We start from the raw sequence: 24,935 nt of genomic DNA, 5'->3' as shown, positions 1-24,935 counted from the left end.
GAAACCGTAGCAGCACATTTATGATTCATTCCTCACTTTTTCACCACATTTGAAACATAAGTCCTTAGCCCTCCTATAAGCCTTGAGAGCTGACAGTTTATCCTCTTGGCAAGCAACTCTTGCAGTATTACCATTCCCTGGGTATTTCTTGTCCTCTCCTTGACTATGAATCATATTGTTCTTCCAAGGATATAATGTTGTATTCACAGAAGTCCTGAAAGAACTTTTCTGATATGAGGCCACTCTTGATTCTTGGAGTCTCTCTTTGGGGATTCTTGTAACACCTCTTCCTACAAAAGTGCCAAAGAATTAGCAGCATCGAGGTCCATTGGTCTATGAATCAGTACAATAGCTTTAATGTCACTTCCTAACCCATCTACAAATCTATTAGCAATGATAGACTGACTAATAGTAGGGTCATGAGCCAACATTTCGTGAACTAGATCATCAAATTTCTCTATGTATTCAGCAATTATGCTAGTTTGAGCAATATGAAAGAACTGGCAGATCAATTGGTTGCCTTGATCCTGTTCAAACATCTAACATAAGGCTAAGCACAAATCAGTCCAACTAAATTGGGAGATTCTAGGTTCTGTGGATTGTAACCAAAAGGCGGTTGTTCCTACAAAATGCATGGTTGACAGCTTGACCCATATAGTTGGTGGAATCTCATAGAGTTCAAAGAAAGTTTCACATCTCTTGATCTACATCTTAGGATTAGTACCATCACATTGGGGAAAACTCAGTTGAGGTAATGCAGCTAAGAGTTGGGAATTCAAACTGATCGAACTCTTGGCTGTGACATCTCCAATCTTGAAGGGTATTGAAGCATAGCAGTTGGGATGCAAAGTACCTATGACTGGAGGCGGTGTCAAGGTGTTAAACACCCCAAAACTAGACTCCCGGTGATGTTGTGCTGAACCGTGGCCATTAGGCCCGAACGCCGCCTCTGACGAGGATGCCCTTGGGTAAGCGGTGGCCGACGTCCCCTTTTGTGCGGTCGTCTCCCACACCAGTGAGAGCGTGAGCGACACCTCCTCTCCTGATCTCGCTGCGGATTCTTGCTTGGACAACATCTGCTCCACTTGATTCCGCAGATCGGCTACGCTCACCTGCAGATCTCCAACACTGCTCTCCATTTGCGGTTTCCACTGCTCGAATTCCCCTTTTGCAACCTTCAATTCTTCCACGGATGCTCTCATTTTCGCTGTCGCCTGATTCATCTCCTTCAACATGGCGACGAACTCTACATGTTGTTCATCGGTCCTCATCTGGATTTGCAGTCGCGTGCCATGTGTATGGTTCGCCAGGATCGAAGCTCTGATGCCAAATGTTACCTTCCTAACTAAACCTAGAATGGAAATGGATGAGGGATCGTGGTAGTTCAAAGCCATCCAGTTCGTTTTCTTACAGCCACCGTAGTTCCTCTTTAATATTTCTTCCTCTCCACGAAAGAAAATAATGCACACCCAACTGGGCTAAAGAGAAAATACACTAATTCACCCATTCCGGCCCAACCACTTTGCTACTGGGCTTAGCTCTGCGTTTGGACAACTCCCTCCTCTGTCCATCCTGCTCAACTTTAGCTTCTTCAGAGTTCTCTTCAGGTATTTCTTCAGTATCTTTAGATCCTTCCGATTGCCTCTTCTCCCTTCAAGTGCGTTGCTTGCCCTTCTTGGTCCTCAGGTCTGTGACACTAGAGAACCTCTATTTGGTGGTTTTGGATCCGCTACCGAGTGATGACAACTATATGCCACATGTCTTACTGATACCCTAGCCCGGTCACTACGCACTCACTTGCTTATAGATTAACCAGTTTACATTTGTGCCCTAAAAACAATACTAACATTAGCTTGTCTGTCGCAGTTCAGACACTGGCAACACAACCAGGGGAGTAGAGGGTATCAAATACTCACGGTCTGAAAATTACGAAGTAAACATGGGCAATTCACTGGATTACTTCCCTGAAACATTAGACACTCTGAATGGTCAGTAGTTGAGCCTACCCAGATACTAGTATGATCATCATAGGATCGAGTTCGCAAAGAAGCAGTCTGACTGGCCGAATAAAAAGGCTTGCCGCAGGGGTTGAAGTAGAACAGTAGCTCAAATCTGACTGCATCCCCTGTTGCCTTTGCAGTTGGTGCAGCCGTGCATCCAACGGCGGATCTTCAGAGCCTACGCCCATGGGAGCCCCTCTTCAAACGTTTGCCATGCTCCATGGAGTCAAAGACTACTTGACGCTCCTGAGGTTGGGAAGAAGATCAGTTCGCGACGACCAGTGGAAGATGATCCCCCTAACAATTTATTTTGGATTCGTCCCTACGTGCATCTACATATTGTAGCCAGCCAACCCTCGATTGCACAACACGCACCATTAGCAATCATTGTGATGTGCTCACATTAGATGACCTGTGTGACTACGTGAGAGAAGTTGAGCACATGTTAAGGTTAAGCCAAGGCGTCCTGCATTTCACCTTTCACAGGGAGCCTAGCCTTGCCTAGGTAATGCGTGTTTTTTTTGGACGCCTCATAACTAGGTACATTTGCAGTATTTGGTCATGCACACAAATAAACGCTCCAACCCAATGTACACCACGCGTATACTCATAGACCTACAACTACACACAACTATAAAAGATTATGTCCTTAAAGAGATCACCGGAACAATCGTAGGTGACAGACAAGTTACTTGGGTCTTATAGCTCCACACATATGAGGCTCAAGATTTTTATTAGGGGCCAAACACCTCTATGATACACCAGTGCCAAGTGGACTAGAACTGTAACACCATATTTTCTAGGGCTTTATAAACTTTTTAAATTTTTCCATCATTAGCGAGTAGCATCACGAGTAGAATAGTTTAAAACCTCTTTTCATAAACAATCAAACAATATAGGTTATTATTTTTGTGCATTGCATGCTAGATTTTTCTAGGATCCAAGTAAATACATTAGATTTCTTTCTTTCTTTTTGGTGTTTCGAGTCAAAAATGTTTTGAAAAGGTTTTTACAAAACTTATTAGTGAATGAGTTAAGGATCTTAATGGTTGGAATTCAAAATTCTTGTATTCATCATCTATTCAATCCTTCATCATACCTAATCATTCTCTAGTTCAATTCAAATCTTATCCAAATATTTGTTTAAAGTCAATTTTTTCTTTTCCTCAAATCCTATCCAAATTCAAATTCAAAATCAATCCTATTCAAATTTCTCTACAAAAGTTTCTGTTTTAAAACCCTAAATATATCTAAAGTGTCCTTATACCAAATCTTGCCAAAGCCCAAGCTCTTGGCTGCCAAATAAGTCTTCTAGAAGATCCAACAAAAAGGATCCATAAAATCTGTAAATATTCATGGAGTCATGGACAACCTCATTTTTTAACACACTTTTAGGGTTCAAGATGACTTCAAATGCAAATCTTTACGATACCAAAGTTATAGATCTCATTGAGAGCTTCGATTTAAACCTATGTAAGTCCCCTTTTGGATAATAAAGCTGAGAGTTATAGCCCTGAAATAAGTGCTACCCAAATAAGTTCAAGTTCAAACAGTTTATCTTGTGTTGCATTTTTGAAAATCAAGCTGACGTTTTCAAAAGCTCCAATGAATACCAAATCAATCCACTACTTTGGATCTCGTATTGTATAACTTTTTAAATTATGCTTTATATATGTTTGTAGAAGTAGTGAGTCCATTGTCGGGTTTTAGTGTGTAGAACATATATTAATGAATTGCATTACCTCTATCTTGAGTTGTTGATAATTCATATCCATATAGCCTTGATAACATTATTGGTGCATAACTTAAGAGTTATTCGAAATGCTTATCAATGCATAAGTCCTCAGCATAAATCGAGCAAGAGTTCAACCGTTGTTCGTGAGCTTAGGACTTACTTATTGTTTACAAACACAATGACAATGATGTGGGTTGTATGATATATGAGGATGAGGTGAGATGTGGACGGTGCTAGGGATAGTTCAGGAGAGGAGCCCAGATACCATAGCCCGCTTGCATCGTTTAAGCACAATCGATCAGTGCCATTGGCTTTAGCACTTTCCATACAACTATATATTCAGATAATTGACGAACGAGCTTAGTATCATACGCCATATTGACGCTTGCCTTGTGGCCCGATGATGCGTAAGAAAAATAAAGAAAAAGCAAGGTGGCAGAGAGCCGAAGGTATCCGGACATGCTCGCGATAACCCCGGTGCTATATGGGCATGTGCAAGTGGGTAGTTCCGGGTATGAGAAAAGTTGTCTCGACGACCAAAACGATGGACCTAGATCGTATGGATAAAGTTTTTGGATTGAGCCGAGCCCGAGCCACCTTGATGGCTCATTTCTGAATTGAGCCGAGCTAGCACACGAGCAGCTCGCGAGTCAAATGAGCCTATGCCCTTGTCTAGGTCTTCTAAGTCATCGGTCTCATCTCCCTCCCCCATCCTTGCTCACTAGTCCCCACTCCCCATCCCTAACCCCGTGCTAGTACACCATGCTCCCATCGCACGTATCATGCAGGGTGTCGTCGAGCTTGATTTGAACAGAATCCAACGGAATCTGGTTGAGGAAACATGCTGCGCACTCCTTCCTTGCTTCTTTCTGCTCGAACTTAATGGATCCGATGGCGGCATATCGGATCTGATAATGGCTATGTGCTCTATGCAGTGCTCCTCTCTGTGTGTGGAGCATGCTAGAGGAGAAAGAGAGGGGAGAGAGAGCCGAGGAGAGGAGAGGGCAAGCTCATGAGCTGGCTCAAGCCAGCAACTAAGCCAAGCTAAGCCAGTATTTTAACCAGGTTTACAAATCGAGTCAAGCCGAGCTATTATTTCATCGAGCTTTTACGAGCCGAGTCCTCGTTTTCAGCCCTAAGTAGAGCCGGTGGGCATCGAGCGACCACACGCTCTTGCTATCGCACTGAACGTGCGTTCTCGCTAGCGCGTGTTTTTGTTCTCGGCGGCACAACTCCAACTCCGGATCAGTTTGGCCCATACATACCCAACGGATCAGTGTGGGCTAGCCGCCGCGCAATCCGATGTCCAAAATTCGGTAGGGGCTGTGTCCATGGCCTTACTTTGCGGCCCGCACCACCCAGATGTGGTGCTTGCGGACGATTCGTGCAGCCGAACGAGCCGACGACGCTTCAGAGCCTAGCCATGCCGCAGCCAACGCGGCATAACTCCCCACTGCCAAGCCGCAGTCTTCAGCCGTGCCCGTGCCCAGTTCCGGCGTGAGCGCAGCCTCCAGGACGCCATATCTATACCTTCCTGGCTCCCCGAACTCCGAGCAGCCGAATCCAGCGAAGCGTCCATCCCTTCTCCGCATCACGCGCTTCCTTCTTCATAATATCAAACCTCCTGTTGAGTCTTGACCCCGACCACTTCACCCGCTTGACTAGTACTAGCTCGCCTCCGCCTGACCGCCTCTCGATTCCCAGAACGCCTCCGCCTCCGCCGGCTCCAATGGCGCTGCCCTACCTGGAGGCCGTGCTGTGTAAGTCCCCGCCTCCGCGCTGTTCGTTTGATGGTGTAGTAGTCGCTCGCTGAGACGCGGGATCCGCGTTTAAACCCTAGGGTTTGGGGATGGCGGGCGCGCGGTTGGATTTGCCCGTGCTATGGATTCGATTGGGGTGCGGCGTAGTGGCTTTATGGCCTAATGATGTGATTTTGTTGCGCGAGTGGAGTCGAATGAGCGTAATGTGATCTGAACGGGATGATCGCGAGATGGTAGCTTGATAGAGTGGAGCACCGAGGATGCTGCTACTGAGTGATAGGATGTTCGTCTCTCTGTGTTAACTGATGGTATTATTGAGTGATTATGTGTTCATAGAGCGCACAGCTTGATGCGTGTAAATGGCGAAATTAAAGCATAAGGGCTGAGGAGTGAGGACAGAACTTTGGTCTCAGTGCAGTGAAGAGCGTCTATGGTTTTGATTGGTGGAGTGAGTGAAGAGATGCTTGATACCTGCTGGCTTAATCCAGTTCAGTTGACTAAGATGTTTGTTATTGACTGATTTTGCAAACTTTTGTTTGTGATGTGAAGCTCTGTTATTCTGTATCAGGAATTCAGGATGCAATTTTGTAGATTTGGTGATGTCTTGTTAGTGTAAAATGGTTACTAGTAATAGGATTTGACGATGGCTCTTTCTAAAAAGGCGATCATGTTTATCTCCTGTTAGCTTTCATATGAGTGGTGTTCTAACTGCTAGTAGTTTATCAGCATTTCATATGAATGAAGTCAAGAATTTAGATCTTATTCCTTGATTATATGATATATTTACTTTCATCCTTATTTACTTGGTGATTGTTTATGACTGATGGTTTTCTCAATGTGTACCTGTGTTGCAGGCTTTATGATTCTCATGTACCTATTTGAGACATATCTTGACATTCGTCAGCATAGAGCCCTCAAGTTGCCTACGTTGCCGAAACCCCTGCTAGGAGTAATTAGTAATGAAAAGTTTGAACGGTCCAGAGCTTATAGCCTTGACAAAAGGTTCATATAATGCTGTCCTCACTGTTTGCAAACTTGCTTCATTTCAAAATCATTTTTGAAGCCCAAATTCATTGGTGGAATATCTTTCTGGATTGCTGATGCTGAAATTTTTGCTTCATCTTACAGCTATTTCCATTTTGTTCATGAGGCTTTTACTATTGTGATGGATATCACAATACTGTACTATAGAATTCTTCCCTGGCTTTGGAAGGTATAACAAATCTCTTGCTTCCATGAACTTCCTTATGTTAGTGTTTTGGTGGTAACTAGCCCATTTCTTTCTGTAGAAATCTAGAGAATTAGTTATCGGTGTTGGCCTGAATGCTGAGAATGAGATAATACACACCCTTGCGTTCTTAGCTGGTGCCATGATTTGGTCACAGGTACTTATAACTCCCTCCCTAAAATGTCATCTATGTTATTTTAATTATAATGCTTTTTTCATCTCCATTACACTCAGATTAGCTTCAGCAGTCTTTTGGCACTTAAACTATAGTAGGTATAAAGTGAGATATTTGCTTCCTTTCATTGACAACCGATAGCTTTAGCATGCTCTAACATTTATGCTGGATCATCTATAATGTTACTTGTTGCGGGGTAGTTGTTACAACGTGCGAGTCTGGACTTGAGAGTGGAGCATTGTGATACCTATAAACCCCTTGATGCTCATCATTCTCTGCTGTCCTTTTGGTCCTAGAATTTTTGTGACTGTCACTCTACTTCCTCTCTGTTGGGCCAATTTCCGTATTTTTTATATTTCTGTTAATAGAAAAACTGAATAAAGATGAAAAATGTTATTTATCTTTTATCAGATTACTAGCACATGTATATTTCAAGATTTTCACTATATGTTTAAATGTTGTTAAAAAAATGCAAGGTGCACTTATATTCTTCAAATTTGCATGGATCAAGATTTTGAGTTCTTTGGGTTGAGTAATCAGCTTGTTTTTGTTGAATGTTTTGGTGGCATTGAACCTATAATTTTGAATCTGGACCTATGCTTCTCATAGCTGTATTCACAATCAGCCTTACTAGAATTGTGCCATGTTGTTCTTGTATGGTGAAGCAGCTTCTTTTTGTATAACACCGATGGATTTGCGTACTTGATGTGAAACACTTATGCATACTTCATCTTCATGCGATGCAGATTACAGACTTGCCATTCTCTCTTTATTCAACTTTTGTTATAGAGTCTCGACACGGTTTTAACAAGGTACATTCACATTTTCCAGTTTTTCCCTTTTAAATTGTTAGCTAGGAATGTATATTTGAATTTTGGCAACTTGCAGTGTTTCATATACTAAAGTAAGTAACTGGGCTCATGAATTTGATATCTTCATTTCCTGATATGTTTATGCTGAGATTTCTCTTGTTTTGTACCTTTTCAGCAAACTATATGGCTCTTCATTAGGGATATGATCAAAGGAATTTTACTATCCATGTTACTTGGGCCACCAATCGTGGCTGCTATCATATTCATAGTACAGGTAATTCCTTCCATTCACTGTTTAAAGGTTAATTATTAACTATTATGTGCTGAACATGTCTGTCGCCTTTGTCCTGCTTTTGTGGGATGCTTCTCCTAGGTACACAGAATCAAAATAACAAAAACTCATAGTTGTGTCATCTAAGTGAGTCATATTCATTTAATTTTTTCTGTATTGTTTCAGATTGGAGGACCTTACCTGGCTATATATCTCTGGGGTTTTATGTTTGCATTAGCTCTCCTCATGATGACAATATACCCCATCGTGATAGCTCCTCTGTTCAACAAATTCACAACTGTGAGTAACTTTTCATTCTGTAGTGTATGGTGCACCTTATATTTTCTTGGCCTTGTCTGCTTTTGTGTGAGTGGTACAGGCATCCATGCTGCATTGCTAGTTCTTCTTTGTTTTACTAAATCAGCATGACCTTTTAAGCTATGCATATTGCACTCCAAGTTTCTTCTGAGGTAAGACTGAATTTTATGCATGCGCTGATGTCAACAGCTTCCTGAAGGAGTACTGAGGGAGAAAATAGAGAAGTTAGCAGCTTCCCTCAAGTTTCCTTTGAAAAAGCTTTTCGTAGTGGATGGGTCTACCAGATCAAGCCACAGTAATGTATGTTACTTACTCTACCTTCAATGTTGGGGCTCATTGTTAACTAGTAAACAATAGTATTCTGCTGCTATTCAACTGACATTTCTCTTTCAGGCTTACATGTATGGGTTTTTCAAGAATAAGCGCATAGTACTCTATGACACATTGGTTCAGCAGGTTCTATGCTGCAGAAAATATTTTTTGAAAGCATTTATTTTGATTGGCATGCATGCACGAAATTGACCTTTTTCCTTCTGTTGCTTTCAGTGTAGTAATGAGGATGAGATAGTTTCTGTTATTGCACATGAACTTGGGCACTGGAAACTCAATCATACTGTCTATTCCTTTGTAGCTGTCCAGGTATTCTCTCATCCAGATAACTAATTATTACCTTTGCATACCATTTATTCTCATAGTTCTAGCATTTGCATACTTGTTGGCTATAGATAGTGTAGTTGCCCAATGAGCTTTTCTTTAAGGTGCGGGTTAGCCAAGAAAAACCTCCATTCATTTTCTTCAAAGGCCACGTGCCATTGCTTTTCTTGAAAGGACCTGTTTAGTATCATTGGATCAACTACCAAGGAATATACTGGATTAGAAGGTAAGACTGAAATTAAGGTTAGGGTTACTGATGAGAAAAGTATATCCACTGATATAAGCAGTTGACCACTGGGACTGGTGACCAATTTGAATACTTTTTCTAGTAAAGTACTGTCTATGCTTGTTCATAGAGAAAGACGATAGTTCTGATGAATCCCCTATTTGATGCCTATCCTTACCGTGGATGCACTATTACGAATGGCTGCTAGATTAAACTCCTTTTCTGAGAACTGCTTGATTTAGCTTAGGTAGGCAGTACATTATATGAATGAGTATTTAAGAAAGCAAATCCTAGCACATTAGCAGAGAACTCAATTTCAGCAACATATGAGCACCAAGAAACAGCGGAGGGAGTATTGGGCACCTTTCGTGATATAGTGTTGAGCGTTTTTGGTGGAATTTGTGCATAGTGTACTGTAAAATTATTTGGTCCATTGCGTTAGTTGCTGGAAACCTACTTGTGACTTTTGAAAAGAAAAGGAGAAGGGTGCTTATCCTTTCTAGCCTTTTCTGCCTGTTGATTTCTTTTTACTTTTTTTCATTTCATTATTACTTTTTGTGCAGTTGCTTATGTTTCTGCAATTTGGAGGATATACTCTCGTAAGGAACTCCAAAGATCTATTTGAAAGTTTTGGTTTCGAGGATCAGCCTGTAATAATTGGACTTATCATTTTCCAGGTATGTTACGCACATAATGCTTAACAAGCGTTATCATGCTATTTTATTTTATTTTTTCTCAAGATTATTGGTACCAACTATTACGTTCTTCCCAACAAGGCGATCTGCGTGAAATGAAATCTAACTGTAGGTCTTTATACTTTTCATTTAAACTTGCCATGAGATGCATTGTTTTATGGATTTACAGTATTGTATTTTGTTACTGGATTGACTCTTGTGTTACTTTGATTACAGCATACCATAATACCTCTCCAACACCTTCTGAGTTTCTGCCTGAACCTTGTCAGCAGAGCATTTGAATTTCAGGTTCATTCTTCTATATGCCTCCAAGTTTTCTGCTACTGGTAGCTTTAAAGCTTTTCGTGTCACTTACTTTAGTCAATTTTCTAGGCTGATGCTTTTGCCAAGAACCTTGGATATGCCCCTCAGCTACGGGCAGCCCTTGTTAAACTACAGGTAATAATATAAAGGTTATTTTGATTTCTTCCGTGTTTCATATAATTGACCATGGAATTACTTTATTATTCGTCTAATGGACATCTGCACTGCAAGGTGTGATCATAACTCCAATGTGTAGCATACTTTCAATCTTAAAAGTTCATTGCTGGAATCGAGCAACTGCATTTTGCACAAGCATCCCTGCTTCTTTTACTCTTAGCTTATTATCTTGTGCCTCTGTCATCTTTTCTGAACTTGGTGAAATTGTTCTTTGTCCGCACAAACGACCTATACATATAGTTAAACCACCACAAAATTTGCATCAAGTAACCTGTGAAGTATGTTCTAAAATTTCAGGAGGAGAACTTGTCTGCAATGAACACGGATCCATGGTATTCTGCATATCACTACTCCCATCCACCTCTTGTCGAAAGGCTTGCGGCTCTTGAAGAGTCAGACAACAAAAAAGAAGACTAATGGCATACGACTGAGCTGGTGTCCAAGCGTCGAAATCTTGATCCTTTTTGTGGCTTACCATATGAATTTCCCTGTCATGCACAAGGCACCATTTCAGCGTTTGGGTGTTGATGAGTTTGATACATGGGTGTTGTCAAAGTTCTGTAAGCATACAAGGGGGTAATAGGGTCACATAGATAGTTGCTGCTGATCAATCGACTTCGTAGATTGGCCCGAACACAGGTGCTCCAGATATTGAGAAATAGAATCCAATCAGCTATTTAGATGCTCTGATGCATCGGTCTTAAGTTATTGTGTTTAGCTTAATCTTCTGCAAGCCCTCACGTTCCACTAAAACCGCATGCACCGGGTAAAAAGACGCCTACGAACAACACGTCTTCCATCTGGAAACAGCACGCGCCTAATCCAGATGAGGATGCTGTGAGTTGCTGACTCCAGCCTCCAAAACGAGCTCGCCCCACTACGGGCGCTCATCAGGCTCCAATGCTCTCACTCTCCACCCCCTCCTCGCCTCTGCTCCCGCTGCCTCCCCAAGGCACCACCGCCTCTCCCGTCGGTCTCCTCCGCCGGGCCGCGGCGCGGCGGGACGCGCCGCTCACCTCCGCGCTCCATGCCGCTCTGCTCAAGTCCGGCGGGCTTCACCCCACGCGACCCCTCGCCGCGTCGAACTCCCTCCTGCACGCATACCTCCAATGCGGCCTCCTCTCACGCGCGCTCCGCCTGCTCGACGAAACGCCCCGCCGCGACGCGGCGACCTACGCCTCCCTCATCTCCGCGCACTGCCGCCGCGGTGCGCCCCTTGACGCCTTCCGCGCCTTCCTGGACATGCTAGCCTGGGGCACCGACCAGGGCGAGGGCGACGCCGTCCGCCCCAACGAGTTCACGGTGGCTGCGCTCCTGCAGGCCTGCGGGCTAGCCAGGGACGAAAGGCTCGGGAGGATGGTGCATGGGTACCTCGTGGTTGGGGGTTTCTGTGGTGACCCGTTCGTGGTTGGCTCATTGGTCAACATGTACGCCAAGGTTGGGGATGCGGTAAGCGCGCGGAGCCTGGTTCTTGGATTACCCTGCAGGGACGTTGTTTCTTGGACGGCCATCGTATCAGGGTGCGTGCTCAACGGGATGCTAACAGAAGCACTCGAGGTGTTCGTCATGATGCTGGAAGATGGCGTCCTCCCCAACAATGTCACGATGCTGAGCGTCATTCAGGCGTGCTCTTTGATGGGTGCGTCAGGATTGTTTGGTCCTGTGCATGCTCTTGTTGTTCAGTTGGAGCTTGAGGACGACACTTCCGTTGTGAATTCTCTTATCATGATGTACGCAAAGAATGGATTTGTTGAAGAGGCCATGCGGCTTTTCGAGGGTTTGTACCTGAGGAGAGGGGATGTCTGTTCTAATGAGGATGTTATTGCTGCACTTGTTTACGGTTGCACCATTTCAGGGTCCCTGAAGAATGGGGAGGGAATCCATGCGCATTTGATTAAAATGGGTGCTTTCCCAAGCGTCAGCATTGAGAACTCCCTCATGGGCATGTATGCTAGATTTGAGCAAGTTGATGCGGCGCACTTGGTGTTTGAGGGCATGAAATTTAAGGACATCGTTTCATGGAACACCATTATCTCGTGCCTTGCTAAGAGTGACCGTGTGAATGAAGCCATTGAACTTTTCAGCGTTCTTCATGCTGGTGGTGGTGGGCTCACGCCTGACTTTGTCACGGTCCTGAGCATAGTGCATGCTTGCTCCAATGCAGGATTGCTGCAGCAAGGGCAGATGCTCCATGGATACATCATGAAATCTGGTTTCGTGCACGATGTATCAATATGCAATGCTCTGATAAGCATGTGTGCCAAGTTAGGAAGAATTGATTTCGCTGAGATGATCTTTGATTGGATGGGTATTAAGGACCTTGTTTCATGGAATTCAATGATCACTGCTTATGGGATGCATGGCGATGGTCATTCAGCTCTAAGAATTTTCCACCAGTTGAAGGACTCTGGAACACCTGCACCAAATGCTATCACATTTGTGAGTGTGATATCAGCTTGCAGTCACTCTGGTTTGATTTCAGAAGGCTACAAGTGCTTTGAAAGCATGAGAACAGACCACGGCATTGAACCTAGCATCGATCATTATGCCTGTGTAGTTGATCTGCTTGGAAGATCTGGGAGGTTTGCTGAGGCTGAAGAATTCATCAGGGATATGCCTGTCCATCCCAACTCATCCATTTGGGGACCTCTTCTGGCTGCTTGCCAGCTTCATGGGAATGTTGATCTTGCAGAAAAGGTTGCTAAAGAATTGTCAGCCTTGGAACCTGAGAGTGACATATGGAGAGTCTCCTTGGCAAATACCTATGCCTTGGCTGGAAGATGGAAAAACTCTGCAAAGATTAGGACTGAAATGAGGAGAGTCGGTTTGAGAAAGGAGACTGGGTGGAGTTTTGTAGATGTTGGAGGGGTTGAGGGTTTTAAGTTCGTGTCAGCAGATACAAGGCATCGCGATGCTGAAAAAATATATTCAGTATGGCACAGTATGAACAAGCACATGGCTGATTTAGCTGATGATGTGTATTCACTGAGTCCAGTTAGTGCAATTTAGTTGATGTCACGCATGTTTAACAGACGCGTGAATGTGTTTTGGTTAGGTCACAATGATGAAACCAGCCCTTTGTAATTTAAGTCATGAGCTTAGACTTGAAAGTATAACAGATGTATTGTTTTGAATGCTGAATGTAGGTAACAAGTAAATAAATAGAACACAAATGGAATTGGAGGACGCTGCAGGATATCACATCGACATTTGCTTTATAACTTCTATTTGTTGCTACCCTTCCTGTCAAAACTATGTTGTTTGCTTAGCAGCTCTATTTTGGTCAGTTTGAACCCTGCGCTAAACTATGTTGTTTGCTTAGCAGCTCTATTTTGGTCTCAGTTTGAACCCTGCACTGTAGTACGGAATGTAATAATGTAAACAATTACTTTCAGTGGTAATAGTCTTTTGTACTGTTGATAAGATAATCCAGTACGCCAGTAGAAATTTATAGGAAAATCTTGCTGATGTAATGTTATTAAGCTGTCTTTCCCTGCATGCACTCTTTTAAAAAAAAATGATATGTCTTTTGCCGGCCTTCTGAGTTGTATTGTACATTTTTTTTTTGTGTCAGCTGGAGTAATAGGTACGAACTTGTTTCAAAATATATCCGATTTTGTCCCCCAATTTTGCATGTAGTTTATGAACATTGACTTTTGTTGAAGTGATAACAATCTTAAATCTAGCAGTCAGAGATCTCCAATTCTGGTTCCATTCCGTTAAGGCAGTTTAAAGGAATGTAGTTTAGCATAAATGAAGTTTACCGGATGCTCACACTCAGGTGTCCGTTTCTCAATATGAACATCATTTGTAAATATAGACAATAGACAACTATCGCAAGATCATCCAACATAATTGATATAAGGAGCTGAAAATAAAATCCGTGGAACAGTGAAACTAAACACAAGTTAAATACAGAAAATTTCTCATTGCGTACAACTTTATTGTTTCTCCCACACGGCCACATGAAGATTCCCATACCGACTAGATCACTTAACAAGGGCAAGTATAACGTAAGAATCTTTTGTTCAATACAATTCAATTCCTGTAGTACGATACAATTCACTACTTCCAGTTTTCTACTTCCGCATCAGGAGAACTACAGTATGAGCCGCTATGCTCCTGTTTTCCCCTAGACTGTCAACTTTCTCGTGCGTCTTGGCCTTGAGATTGACAACAGATGGATCTGCCCCAAGTAGGTCACACAAGTTTGATCGGATTGTCTCCTTGAATGGACTGATTTTTGGTTTTTGCAAGATCAGCGTAGCATCAAGGTTGCCCAGCTCATAGCCTGCTTCATGCATCAATTTCACCTGAAATTGCATGACAATCAAAAGATCTTAAAATGAAGAAGCATTATTTATATGATCAGCTTGAATATTGCAGATTACGACAGTTTGATGTACAAAATAGTAGTAAAATTCTTGTATGAGAAGAGGAAATAGCCATGCTCTGATCAGATAACATCCTGCATACATTGCTTGCAATTACTAAGAGGGCGACACATACCGTGTAATGCTAAATAAGACAAAATAAGCTAAATTTCAATGGTCAACGGAGTTATGTAGAAGAAGATCAGAAGGTGATCCCAAATTCTAAGGCATGGGAATACTTTCTGTCTAGCGGGTCCAAAATCTATGCGGGGTTATGTAGAAGATCAGAAGGCGTTCTATGCACATGGTGCATGCCTTGTACAAAATCTAAAACGTGGAATACTTTCTGTCCTTGAAGAGTCCAATGGTCAAAGACCACATTCGCAGTCAGCAACTCGTGTAAGAAGACTAAGAACTGCCAGGACTTCTTGTACAACAGGCTGTTGACATTATCATGACTGAAACATCTAATGCTTATGGTGTTTACGATTCAGGAAAAATAGATCAGTGAAACGGTGAAGTATGCAGGAAATGAACTGTGGTGATTTCAAGGATGTATTTTGGGTCTGTTCACTCCAAATAGCATAAACGGAAAACAGCATTCTTGTTTGAAACAAGACTGACACATATGGTCTCTACATTTTGTTCTCACAGAGCTATAACTACTTGGAGTATAAGAAGTACTCAAGCAACGAAGACTGCTGTATGATCACAAATTGCGAATTTATTCAGCAAGCATCAGACAGTAATTCTACAGTTTTTTCCGATAAAGCACTCCAAGCACTCGAAGCCGTCCTCCTTACACATGGTATCCTAAATCCTAGCATGCTTACAAAAACCAGATACAATTGACTGCAAGGCTCGTTTCTAGAAAAGAAAATAATTGGCTGCAAGGAATGAACTTGATAGCGCACTAGGAAGTAGAGAAACTCACGGCTTCCCTCATGAACACCGAAGAATCGGCGCCCTTCCACCTGGGGTCGGAGTCCGGGAAGATCTGCCCGATGTCCGGCAGCCCCAGCGCGCCGAGAATCGCGTCCACCACGCAGTGCAGCAGCACGTCCCCTGCACACAAGGCAAGTCCCCACACCCGCGGTCAAGAAAAACCGAGGCACGAAATAGGTATATCCAGGAACAGCATGTCAGCATGCATCTATCAACGGCGGCAGCCTCGGCGGCGCGTACCGTCGGAGTGCGCTTCGCAGCCGCGGTCGTGGGGGATGCTGATGCCGCCGATGATGAGCGGGAGGCCAGGCTCGAGGCGGTGGAGGTCGAAGCCGTGGCCCACGCGGAATGGGAGCGCCGGCGGCTTCGGCACTGCGGCCACGGCGGGCTGGTGCTCCGCCTGGACCGCGGCCGCGACGGCGGGAGACGACCGCCGGAGGCGCAGGGACGACAGGGAAGGGGACGGGCAGGACGCGGCGGGGCCGGAGCGGGTTCGTGGCGCGGTGGAGATGGGGGAGGAGGCCAGGAAGAGGGAGGAGGGAGCGGTGGCCATGGCGCCGCTGGTGGTGGTGGGCGTAGGCGTGGGCGAGATAGCGAAGTGGCCGAGTTTTTTTTAGGGCCGGGAGGGGGACGAGCGAGAGGAGAGTGGCTCTGCGTTTTTCGTGTGCCGGAATTATTTGCGCGAAGGCGAGATGAGCATCTGGAGCTGGAGAAGCGATGGCGGCACCGCAGCTTGGAGGTTTTCCTCTTCAGTAGGTGGCGAGACATCCCAGACTCGCTGATGGTTGCCTCGCATTTTGACCGGAATTAGCAACTGAGTGTACCGGTCCAAATTATTACAATTTCAAAATTTGAAGCCCCTGGCATCCCTACACTGTGTAGGGCTGGTAATGGATCGGGTTAGATTCGAGTGGAGCGAAAACATATCTGACTCGAAACTTGATAACTTCAACCTGACCCATATCCAAATTACTAAACGAGTAAAAAATCAAATCTAAACCTGAACCCGTCGGGCACCTCGCTCGGCTATCCTCACGGGCTCGTCGGGTGCCCATCGGTTATCTTATGTCGGGTGATGGCCTGTGAGGATAGCCGAGCGGGGCACAACGAAGGGGAAACGGGTGGGGCGGCGATGGTCAGACGGAGGTCAGGCGGGGAGCGCGAGGTCGACGACGATCGGATGGGGCACCAAACGGCAGCGATGACTAAGTGGTGGCCAGACGACGGGGTGGGGCAGCGGCGAATAGGCGGCAACTGTTGGGTGACCAGTAGCAGCGGTCTGGCGGCAAGGTGAGGTAGCGACGACTGGGTGGGGTGCCAGGCGACGGCGGTGAGTAGGGCATCGACGACCAGGAGTTAGCGGCTGGGCGACAAGGTGGGGCGACAGTGGTCGGGCGGCAGCATCAATGTGACGACGGTGACCCGTGGGCACCCGCGGGCGAATTGTAAAACCTGAACCCGACCTGACCCGTCAAACCAGTGGGCAATTTTTTTGACCTAAGCCTGGACCCATCGGGCATAGATTCTGTAAGTACTTGAGCCCATGGGTCCAATTGACAGCCCTACAACTATGCGTGTAAAATACACATGAAATCAATTCAGGATACAACAATCCAAAGAAGTAAAATAATATAACATAACAAAAGAGATATTTGTATACACGATATTCATAATATGATCATGTAATTTCAAAAGGAAGGAGGGGACCATATCGTCTCGAGTTGGTCATTCGTAGCAATGCTGTAAGGAGTACTAAGATGATGATCAATTTATGAAGGGATAAAAACAATACTCGTATAATATCTTGATGCAAAAAATAGCGTGACAGAGGCGACCTTTGTAGAAGACGGCGATGGAGACGACGTGGGAGCAGCGATACACCCTCTAAAGAAATCCGATGTTGTAGGCAAAATGCAGGGGAGGTACGTCTTTTGGAAAAATCTGACGGAGAATGTATGAAAAGCAAATATTGGATGTCTAGGTATATAAAGCAAATAATAAGAAATTAGATGTATTTTTGGAATGAAATGTATGGAAAATAAATATTAAATATCTAGTATAAAAGATAAATAATAAAAGATTAAATATATTTTTAAAAGGATGAACAAAGATTTTACAGGAGTAATTGAGTTTATTAGCCCGGTCATGGGATTCGAACGCATGACACGCAGGTACCAACTAGTTGGAATAGCCCATGGTTGGCCATAGTTTAGCGTTTCCAAAATAAAACTATACACAGAAACTTTATTTGACAATTTTGGAAATATATCCTTTTACATCTTTAGAAAATAGTTTGCTTTTCGCAATAAAAGTAAAACTAAAGCATTAGAATAGGCCAGTGCAAATACCAGATTTAAAAATGCAATTAACTCATTGCTTGAGTAACCAGACTGCAGATATACAATCAGAAAGTGTGACAAGTCACTGGGTTGCTTTTACAATATTGTAGTGCACAAGTCTCCTTTACAGTCAGAATTTATTTTTCTTTTACACAAGGGAAACACCTGATGCTTAATAGGAACAAGAGTTACATGGCAACGGAGAAGGCAAGCCGATTTACAGCATTATTATCACCTCAAGTGAAAGTAACACATGTTTGCTCCGATGGAGTAATTTCACGATGTCATGGAACTCATGGCCACATGGGCAGAACAGAAGTTCCTTACCAGATAGCAGCCAGAAACAAAGCTTGATATCAGTAACAGAATTCGATGGAGGGGAAAAGGGAGCAATCAACATTACTCAAAATTTCTTTTCCTCTTTCCATTACTAAGAACAGCCTTTAACTGAAGCAACATTCAGGGAACCTAGATGGCCAAGCTTTTGGGGTAGGAAGGCTGGAAGAGGGTACACGCTTCAGGGCAAAAATATATATACACATCAGGCCACGCACAAATCTCACCTTTTGGAAGCCTACTGTACACGGCTGCACCCTTGCACAATCTACAGCCCAAGGCTTGAAGCTAGCTGGAAACACTAAGGTACAAGCGCCTTCATTGCTCGTCGGTGCTACGTCCGGGCACCATTCTGAGGTCTGTCGAACTGAAACTATATGCTGAGAGACCTGGCCGCACTATTCGCCTTTAATCCTGGAATAGTTGCGAACGTCAGTAGATTATAGGAGAAAACAGAAATTAAAAAAATAATGCAACCTTACATGAAAGGTGCACTCATTGCTAAAGCTGAACTCCTGGAGCTCCCTGGCTCAAGTCCATCAGAAGGGCTATATGAGGACAACAACTTTCTCTGTCAAATTGCATAGCATACATGTTACTTCCATTTTTCATTTGAGATGAAAAGGAGTTGCATCCTGATTAGATGGCAGAGATGTCCTGACGGCTAGAGTAAAATAGTACTGCAAAACGGCAAATTGCTTCCTAGTGCTACGGTGGTACTTGGTTAGCCTATCATGCTTAACAAGACTGGATTCTTTTTTTTCTGGAAACTAACTTTTAAGGGGGGAAATCAAATTGGTATTGACCTTTTTTATTTTGAATGCTCACATAGCTTTGATCTTGTGGCTTGTCAATTACGCAATGTGGGTGTCAGGGCATCAAAACTTTGTGCTACCAGCGTATAACTACAAGACTTAAGACCCGCTCTAATGAGAGTTGCATCACAGTTGGCAAGCTCTGCTAGAAGCACCAAATATGATTATGAACACCAAAGTTCAATTAGGAGGAAGTGCAAAAATCAGTTTCTTTATATGAAAGAAAGTAACTTCTACTACCGATCAGATAAAGGTGTTAAACATCTAGAATGGTATGATAGCTTATCAAACATGAATTTGTTGCATTTGCAGAATTGGCTACCTCCACAGCACAGTATATAATAACTGTAAATATAAATATAAACATAACACAGCATACAGGCATAATTTAATCACATAGTTCTGCGTACCAATATTTTCAGTGGTAAAAAGCAAATATATGAGGACAGGTACCATAGAGAAAAGAAGCAAGCATAGAAATATGCAACAGAGATTAAAAAAATGCTTAAGCAGTTTGTATAACATAACTATTACTGGCAGGTGGCAATATGAAATCATGAAATATTAGCAAACAATTCAGTGCAGGCATCATCAAAAGACATGTTGTCAAGCTTACTTGATCTTCAAAATCAGGACTTGTCAAATTGATCGAGAGATTCCTCATCAACAACAATACCTAAAGAGAAATGAAGACAAATATGCCAGTCAATGAACACAACTAGATAGTTCGAAACAATAATTTTAAGGAAATGACAAATTCAACATGCCTTATTTTGGCTTCAACAAAGATAACCAATGATGACTAAACAGTTTATTTCAAAATCAGGAATGCTTGAATAAAGACTAGAGAGAACATTGCCCGAGCTTCTGTTATTGTAACAATGGTTTTGATAGACGTCATTATTTTGGAGGAGAAACAGCGCAACACCGCTGCAGAGTAGTTAAAATACATTTGCAGTTATGAAGAAATAAGGCATATCTATGATTGACATACCGTTTCAACATCAATTGGATTCATCTCCTTAAGTTTCTGCAAATGACCACTTGTGCTTGGATCAAAAACACTACCCAAGAAGCTGTATACTTGTGCAAAATCCGGCATAACTGTATCAAATATTTGAAAGAGAGAATTGAAATGTCAACAATGCTCGTCCGTATAATACAAGCAAATAATTGATTCAAGCAAAAAAAACAATATCGATAATAGTTAAAATAGAGTAAATCATAGTCAAACAAAGAAATGGACTGCACTTTTGTTCACTCCATTTAGGTCATCAAGCATAATCAGTAAGTCATTGGTGGTTCTGTTTACTCAAAGAAGGAACCAACTCCTTTTAAAATTGTAGCATACAAACTCACAAGGGAAAGTGCACAGGGAGGAAGATCAAAACATAAGTCTCAGAAATAGTAGCAGTGGGTAGTAATCTGATAAATTACACTGCAATGTAAGGTAATTATCAGAAATCTCAAGAGGTACTGACGGCGGAGTGATGGAACTTGATTTATCTGATCATTGGCTTCACCAGGTTGCCATGCCCTTGTAGGGCCTTCACTACTGCTACAGCACAAATTGTTTGGGCCCATTGTTCCAGTACCTAAATCTTCCGAGTGAAAGATAACAATTAAATGACGAATATTGCAATGAAACCTTTACAGAGAAGAGTTACCTTGGAACACAAACCTTTCACCATAGATGAGGCGACAACTGGTGGGATGAAATTGTTAGCCCATGAAGAAACAGTTGCATTCACACCTGAGTTCATATGGATGGAAGATGAATCTGTCTTGAGTGCATAGTTTGGTTCTGCAAGCCAAGACATGCAAGTAACTATTTGATATAAAACTAGTGCTGGCAATATAAAAATATACATTCAAACTAAAATTTGATGTCAACCACAGCTTTTTTGCAGGGTTTTTGTCTTCTGGGAACATGAAGTCTCACCATTTTTGGAGGCCTTCTGTGGATACGGATGAGCAGCTTTGCGCTTTGGTCGTGGAGGTGGGACATGTTCACTGGTTCCATTTTTCTGAACCTTCAGAAAGTACTTCTGTGCATGGCTCCTTATCTGCAAAAGAAAGCCAGAATGCATAATGCAAATGGTTTTAGGGGAGAGCGATTGATAATGAATATATTAGGAGCTCGTGCAATGTTGACAAAGGAGCATCAGAAAAAAACGAGATTCAGATGGCCTGCAATATTTCTCTTATTACCTTGACAAAAGAACACAACCTATAGTTTTTTATTTATCAGCATGCATCTGAAGTAATAAGGTATTATATTCTGCAAGGATTGTAATGCAAATTGATGCATCAGTTCACTTGGACCATTATAGCATAAACAAAAATGGTTTGATTTACCAGCGCTCTTAAACCGGTAAATGACTTCTTGTTCCATTCATAATCGAAATACCTGGATGACAGTCTTCGAGCCAACAAAAGCTTCTATCTTTTTCCAGTCACGATCAAACCTAGGGAAAAACACAACATGTTTTACACATGAATGTCACAAGTAAGATGCGGTCTTACAATGGACTGCCAATTCTTTGGCACAGATATGTGAATTCAACCACAGTATATGTTGCAATATTGGGGCGAAAGACGCGTTACCAGCAGAATTATAAGCAAAAAAGTTGCACTCATACACAGTGAAAAGAACTTATTACAGAAATAATGTAGTGTGAACTCATGAGTCTATGGGACCAAGATATTGGAATCATACAGAACAAATCATGGTGCTCAAAACATCCATCGGTTCGGGTGCGCTCAACCAGGTCCAGATTAGTACTTACAATCAAAATATTATAACTGATAAACTCTGAAGCCGAAGAGTCTGTAGGCTAATTGCAGGAACACATGTTTTGCCGTCTTAAAGAATGTAGTGTGTACCCTACCCGGCCAACTGACACCACCGGTTGAGCAAAGCATGCAACAGTCTTCATCATTTGAAGTTCCAACATGTGCAAATTAAATTCTGGGAAATCCTCTTGGACTCCCAAATTGTACAACTATTTCTTCTGCTAGTGAACCACAGTAGCTTACTTAATACACCTCATTTTCATATTGTTCCACTTCCACACAAAGAGGACTGGAAATAAAGTTATTATTTTTTTTACGAATAAAGTTCTGAATTTAATCCAAAGCAAACAAATGAAGTCATAAAAAGTGAACAAAAAAATCCAAAACAAATTAGCAAACAAACAGTTGCAGCAAACTATGCTGCTACTGTTTCATAGCAAGTGTATCGACACTGCACAAGACATTAAAATTCAGCACAGCCAAACTAACGCATTAAAAAGGACAGGAAAAAAAATCAAATATTTAGCTCAAAGACCGCACAAAGGCCTAACAAGTCTGGATAACAAATTTTAACTAACGCATCAAAATCAAAACCGCGGCGGATAACAAGTCCGGGGTTGGCTTGCGTCTGCTTACAGCTGCAGGGCCTCGAGGAACTTGTCGTGCTCCTGCTCCGTCCAGCTCTCGCGCGACTTGGTGATGGTGTACGGCTTCCGCACCTTCTTGCTGGCGTCCTCCCCCGCCGCGCTGGCGTCGGTCGGCGGCAGCGGCGGCGGCGGCGTGCTGGCGGAGACCATGAGGGGAACGCAACGGAGGGGGACCTCAACGTGCGGTGGTGGTTGCGTCGTGGAGCCCTCGCCGCTCGCTGAGGAAGCCTTGGCTGGCTGTGAGCAGCAGCGCGGCTGCGGTCCGCGTGGTGTGGCGTGGGACGTGGCCCCCTGGGTGGGTGTGAGTATGTGGGTGGTGGCGCCGCGGGGGGGCGCGCGTCGTTTGGCTGGGGAGAGAGAGAGAGGGGGAAAGGCGGCGTTTTTCCCCCGTTAGTCCGTTTTGCTTGCTGCGTGCGCGCGTTTGTGGCTGCCGCGGGGCGGGGAGTGGCCGCCCACTTGCCCGCCGTCCCTGTCGCGCTCGCTTGTTGCCAGCCTTAGTTTGAGCAGGGAAGGTTGGTTTGTGTGGCTGCGCGTGTGTTTGCAGTCACTGATGAACATGACTCTGTTGCATCACGACTTGTTCTGCTCATTCTCATTCTCATTCGTGTGACAAATCCGGCGTACCAAGATATGGTACGTGAAAATATTTAGCATGATCAGCAATTACGAACAACTCCCACCTTTCTTTCTTACGAGTCCAAGTATGCCATACTTTTTTTTTCATGCAAACAAATTCCTTTCTCCTGTGTGATCATGCGATTTCATTTGAGTTGATACAACATTGTATCTATTGGCGATGAGTATATAAGCAACACTCATGAGCATGCATCAACAAATCGTAAAAATAAACATGCAGTATTGTTTTCTTTAGAGATTGTGTACTGCATTAGGTAGACTGGTAATGCTAAAAACTCATCAGTCATTGTCAACAGTTTATACTTACTAAGAATGGGTCTCCCATGACAACCACACTTTCATTTTTATTTCCGTAGTTCAGTACAATCCGAAGTATAATCCTTCATTTTTAAGACATTCCTTCATCTAAAAAAAGTATAATCCAAAGACATTAGTACTACTATGAGATAGTTCAAAATGAAGGACTCTTAGGAACTATTTAGATGGGACGATTGCTCTAAGAATTTTCAATTTTAGTTCAAATTTAACCTAAAATATACCGTTTTGGATCCAAACCGTCCTATACAGATAGGCCTGTCTTGTGATGCCTGAACTTGGCATGAGCCTAGAGGTTAAAGTAGATGTTTGTCTTGATTGCCTCTTGCCTTGAATTGATCTCTATTTATTTTGTTAAAAAAATTAGTAAAATACACCAACAAACTTGTTCCACAGTGTCATTTAGGTCACTAATCTAGTGTAGATTTGGATCCCTAATTAGCATGTGCCTGCCTATGTGGCCTGCTTAAAATGCTAATATGGGTCCTTAAGGGCCTGTCTTGTGATGCCTGAAATTGGCATGAGCCTATAGGCTAAAGTAGATGTTTGCCTTGATTGCCTCTTGCCTTGAATTGATCTCTATTTATTTGGTTAAAAAAATGAGTAAAATGACCAAAGGTCCTTAAACTTTTCCACAGTGTCATTTAGGTCACTAATCTAATGTACATCTGGGTCCCTAATTAGCATTTGCCTGCCTATGTGGCCCGCTTAAAATGCTAATATGGGTCCTTAAGGGCCTGTCTTGTGATGCCCCTTGTCATTTAGGTCACTAATCTAATATAGATCTGCCCCTAATCAGGATGTGCTTGCCTATGTGGCCCGCTTAAAATGCTAAGATGAGTCCTTAATTATCCTCATTAGAGCATCTCTAAGAGATGTCCAATATGCCTCCCTATAGTTATTTTTAGAGATTTTGGGTCTAAAATACCTCTCCAACAGCTCCCCTAGCTTATTCCCAATTTTTAGCAACCCCTAAAACTCCCCTCAATCCTAGCTATTTTTGGGGTAGTAGCTCTCGTTCCCTATCCGCCCGTCCCCACCGCTCACAAGCCATGGGGAAAAAAGTGTGACTGAATCCAAATCTGTCGACGACCGCTGGTGCGCGTCAACGTCAGCTTTGAAAGCTAGTCAAAGGCGGTTTCGTTCTCATCTTCTGTGCCATGCTACCATCCTCGGGAACATTGTCGTCGACAGAGAGTTCACAAGCCATCTTGATCCCCAGCCCAAATCGAATTCGTTTGCCATGGCTGTCGGGCTGGAAGGGAAGGCGGTGAGGCTACTGCCGGTTTCTCTAGTATTCGGGCGTCGAAGAAATGGGGGATGACCACAGGAGACCTGGCCGTGGGCAAACTGCTGGGTCTGCGACCTGCCTTTCGGTG

General features: G+C 43.3%; 4 protein-coding genes across 6 annotated transcripts; 2 read left to right on the top strand and 2 right to left on the bottom strand.

Moving 5' to 3' along the window:
- The first annotated feature begins 5,129 nt into the window (after positions 1–5,129).
- On the top strand, positions 5,130–11,058 carry LOC133921538 (CAAX prenyl protease 1 homolog). The gene is made up of 14 exons (XM_062366458.1): positions 5,130–5,495; positions 6,350–6,497; positions 6,624–6,708; positions 6,785–6,880; positions 7,645–7,710; positions 7,886–7,984; positions 8,168–8,281; positions 8,489–8,599; positions 8,693–8,755; positions 8,846–8,938; positions 9,743–9,856; positions 10,091–10,162; positions 10,247–10,312; positions 10,652–11,058. The coding sequence occupies exons 1-14, from the start codon at positions 5,465–5,467 to the stop codon at positions 10,769–10,771; spliced, it is 1,278 nt and encodes a 425-aa protein (XP_062222442.1). The 5' UTR covers positions 5,130–5,464; the 3' UTR covers positions 10,772–11,058.
- A 62-nt stretch (positions 11,059–11,120) lies between these two features.
- Positions 11,121–13,540, top strand: LOC133921537 (pentatricopeptide repeat-containing protein At1g11290, chloroplastic-like). The gene has a single exon (XM_062366457.1). It carries the CDS (start codon positions 11,255–11,257, stop codon positions 13,361–13,363), a length of 2,109 nt encoding a protein of 702 aa, XP_062222441.1. The 5' UTR covers positions 11,121–11,254; the 3' UTR covers positions 13,364–13,540.
- A 712-nt stretch (positions 13,541–14,252) lies between these two features.
- On the bottom strand, positions 14,253–16,506 carry LOC133921535 (2-C-methyl-D-erythritol 2,4-cyclodiphosphate synthase, chloroplastic-like). Its single transcript, XM_062366456.1, has 3 exons — positions 15,913–16,506; positions 15,662–15,792; positions 14,253–14,667 (listed from the first exon to the last, which is right to left on the bottom strand). Exons 1-3 carry the CDS (start codon positions 16,223–16,225, stop codon positions 14,434–14,436), a joined length of 678 nt encoding a protein of 225 aa, XP_062222440.1. The 5' UTR covers positions 16,226–16,506; the 3' UTR covers positions 14,253–14,433.
- A 1,809-nt stretch (positions 16,507–18,315) lies between these two features.
- LOC133921534 (protein REVEILLE 6-like) lies at positions 18,316–22,973 on the bottom strand. 3 transcript variants are annotated; one of them, XR_009910291.1, is made up of 9 exons: positions 22,595–22,973; positions 21,573–21,630; positions 21,105–21,228; positions 20,844–20,966; positions 20,644–20,763; positions 20,157–20,266; positions 19,779–19,838; positions 18,830–18,895; positions 18,316–18,761 (listed from the first exon to the last, which is right to left on the bottom strand). XR_009910291.1 is itself a non-coding variant. In XM_062366455.1 (9 exons), the coding sequence occupies exons 1-9, from the start codon at positions 22,753–22,755 to the stop codon at positions 18,746–18,748; spliced, it is 855 nt and encodes a 284-aa protein (XP_062222439.1). In that variant the 5' UTR covers positions 22,756–22,972; the 3' UTR covers positions 18,316–18,745. The 3 variants fall into 3 exon arrangements, 2 of the variants coding, with proteins under 2 accessions (XP_062222439.1, XP_062222438.1); XM_062366455.1 differs by having other exon boundaries at positions 18,830–18,918; positions 20,644–20,757; positions 22,595–22,972; XM_062366454.1 differs by having other exon boundaries at positions 18,830–18,918; positions 22,595–22,971.
- Between the last annotated feature and the right edge of the window lie 1,962 nt (positions 22,974–24,935).

The sequence above is a fragment of the Phragmites australis genome, chromosome 6 (assembly GCF_958298935.1).
Source record: "Phragmites australis chromosome 6, lpPhrAust1.1, whole genome shotgun sequence".
Classification (NCBI taxonomy): domain Eukaryota; kingdom Viridiplantae; phylum Streptophyta; class Magnoliopsida; order Poales; family Poaceae; genus Phragmites; species Phragmites australis.
This window is presented reverse-complemented; position numbering and strand designations above follow the sequence as displayed.

Excerpts from the sequence above, each read along its gene's own strand:
- LOC133921538 (XM_062366458.1), top strand. The coding sequence starts at position 5,465 with ATGGCGCTGCCCTACCTGGAGGCCGTGCTGT. Across the intron at positions 6,709-6,784 it reads TTCTTCCCTGGCTTTGGAAG|AAATCTAGAGAATTAGTTAT; the intron begins GTATAACAAATC and ends TTCTTTCTGTAG. Across the intron at positions 8,756-8,845 it reads ATGACACATTGGTTCAGCAG|TGTAGTAATGAGGATGAGAT; the intron begins GTTCTATGCTGC and ends TGTTGCTTTCAG.
- LOC133921537 (XM_062366457.1), top strand. The coding sequence starts at position 11,255 with ATGCTCTCACTCTCCACCCCCTCCTCGCCTCTGCTCCCGCTGCCTCCC.
- LOC133921535 (XM_062366456.1), bottom strand. The coding sequence starts at position 16,225 with ATGGCCACCGCTCCCTCCTCCCTCTTCCTGGCCTCCTCCCCCATCTCC. Across the intron at positions 15,793-15,912 it reads CTGCGAAGCGCACTCCGACG|GGGACGTGCTGCTGCACTGC; the intron begins GTACGCGCCGCC and ends CCTTGTGTGCAG. Across the intron at positions 14,668-15,661 it reads CGGTGTTCATGAGGGAAGCC|GTGAAATTGATGCATGAAGC; the intron begins GTGAGTTTCTCT and ends ATGCAATTTCAG.
- LOC133921534 (XM_062366454.1), bottom strand. The coding sequence starts at position 22,755 with ATGGTCTCCGCCAGCACGCCGCCGCCGCCGCTGCCGCCGACCGACGCC. Across the intron at positions 21,631-22,594 it reads TTCCTCGAGGCCCTGCAGCT|GTTTGATCGTGACTGGAAAA; the intron begins GTAAGCAGACGC and ends GTTTTTCCCTAG. Across the intron at positions 20,967-21,104 it reads ACAGAAGGCCTCCAAAAATG|AACCAAACTATGCACTCAAG; the intron begins GTGAGACTTCAT and ends CTTGGCTTGCAG.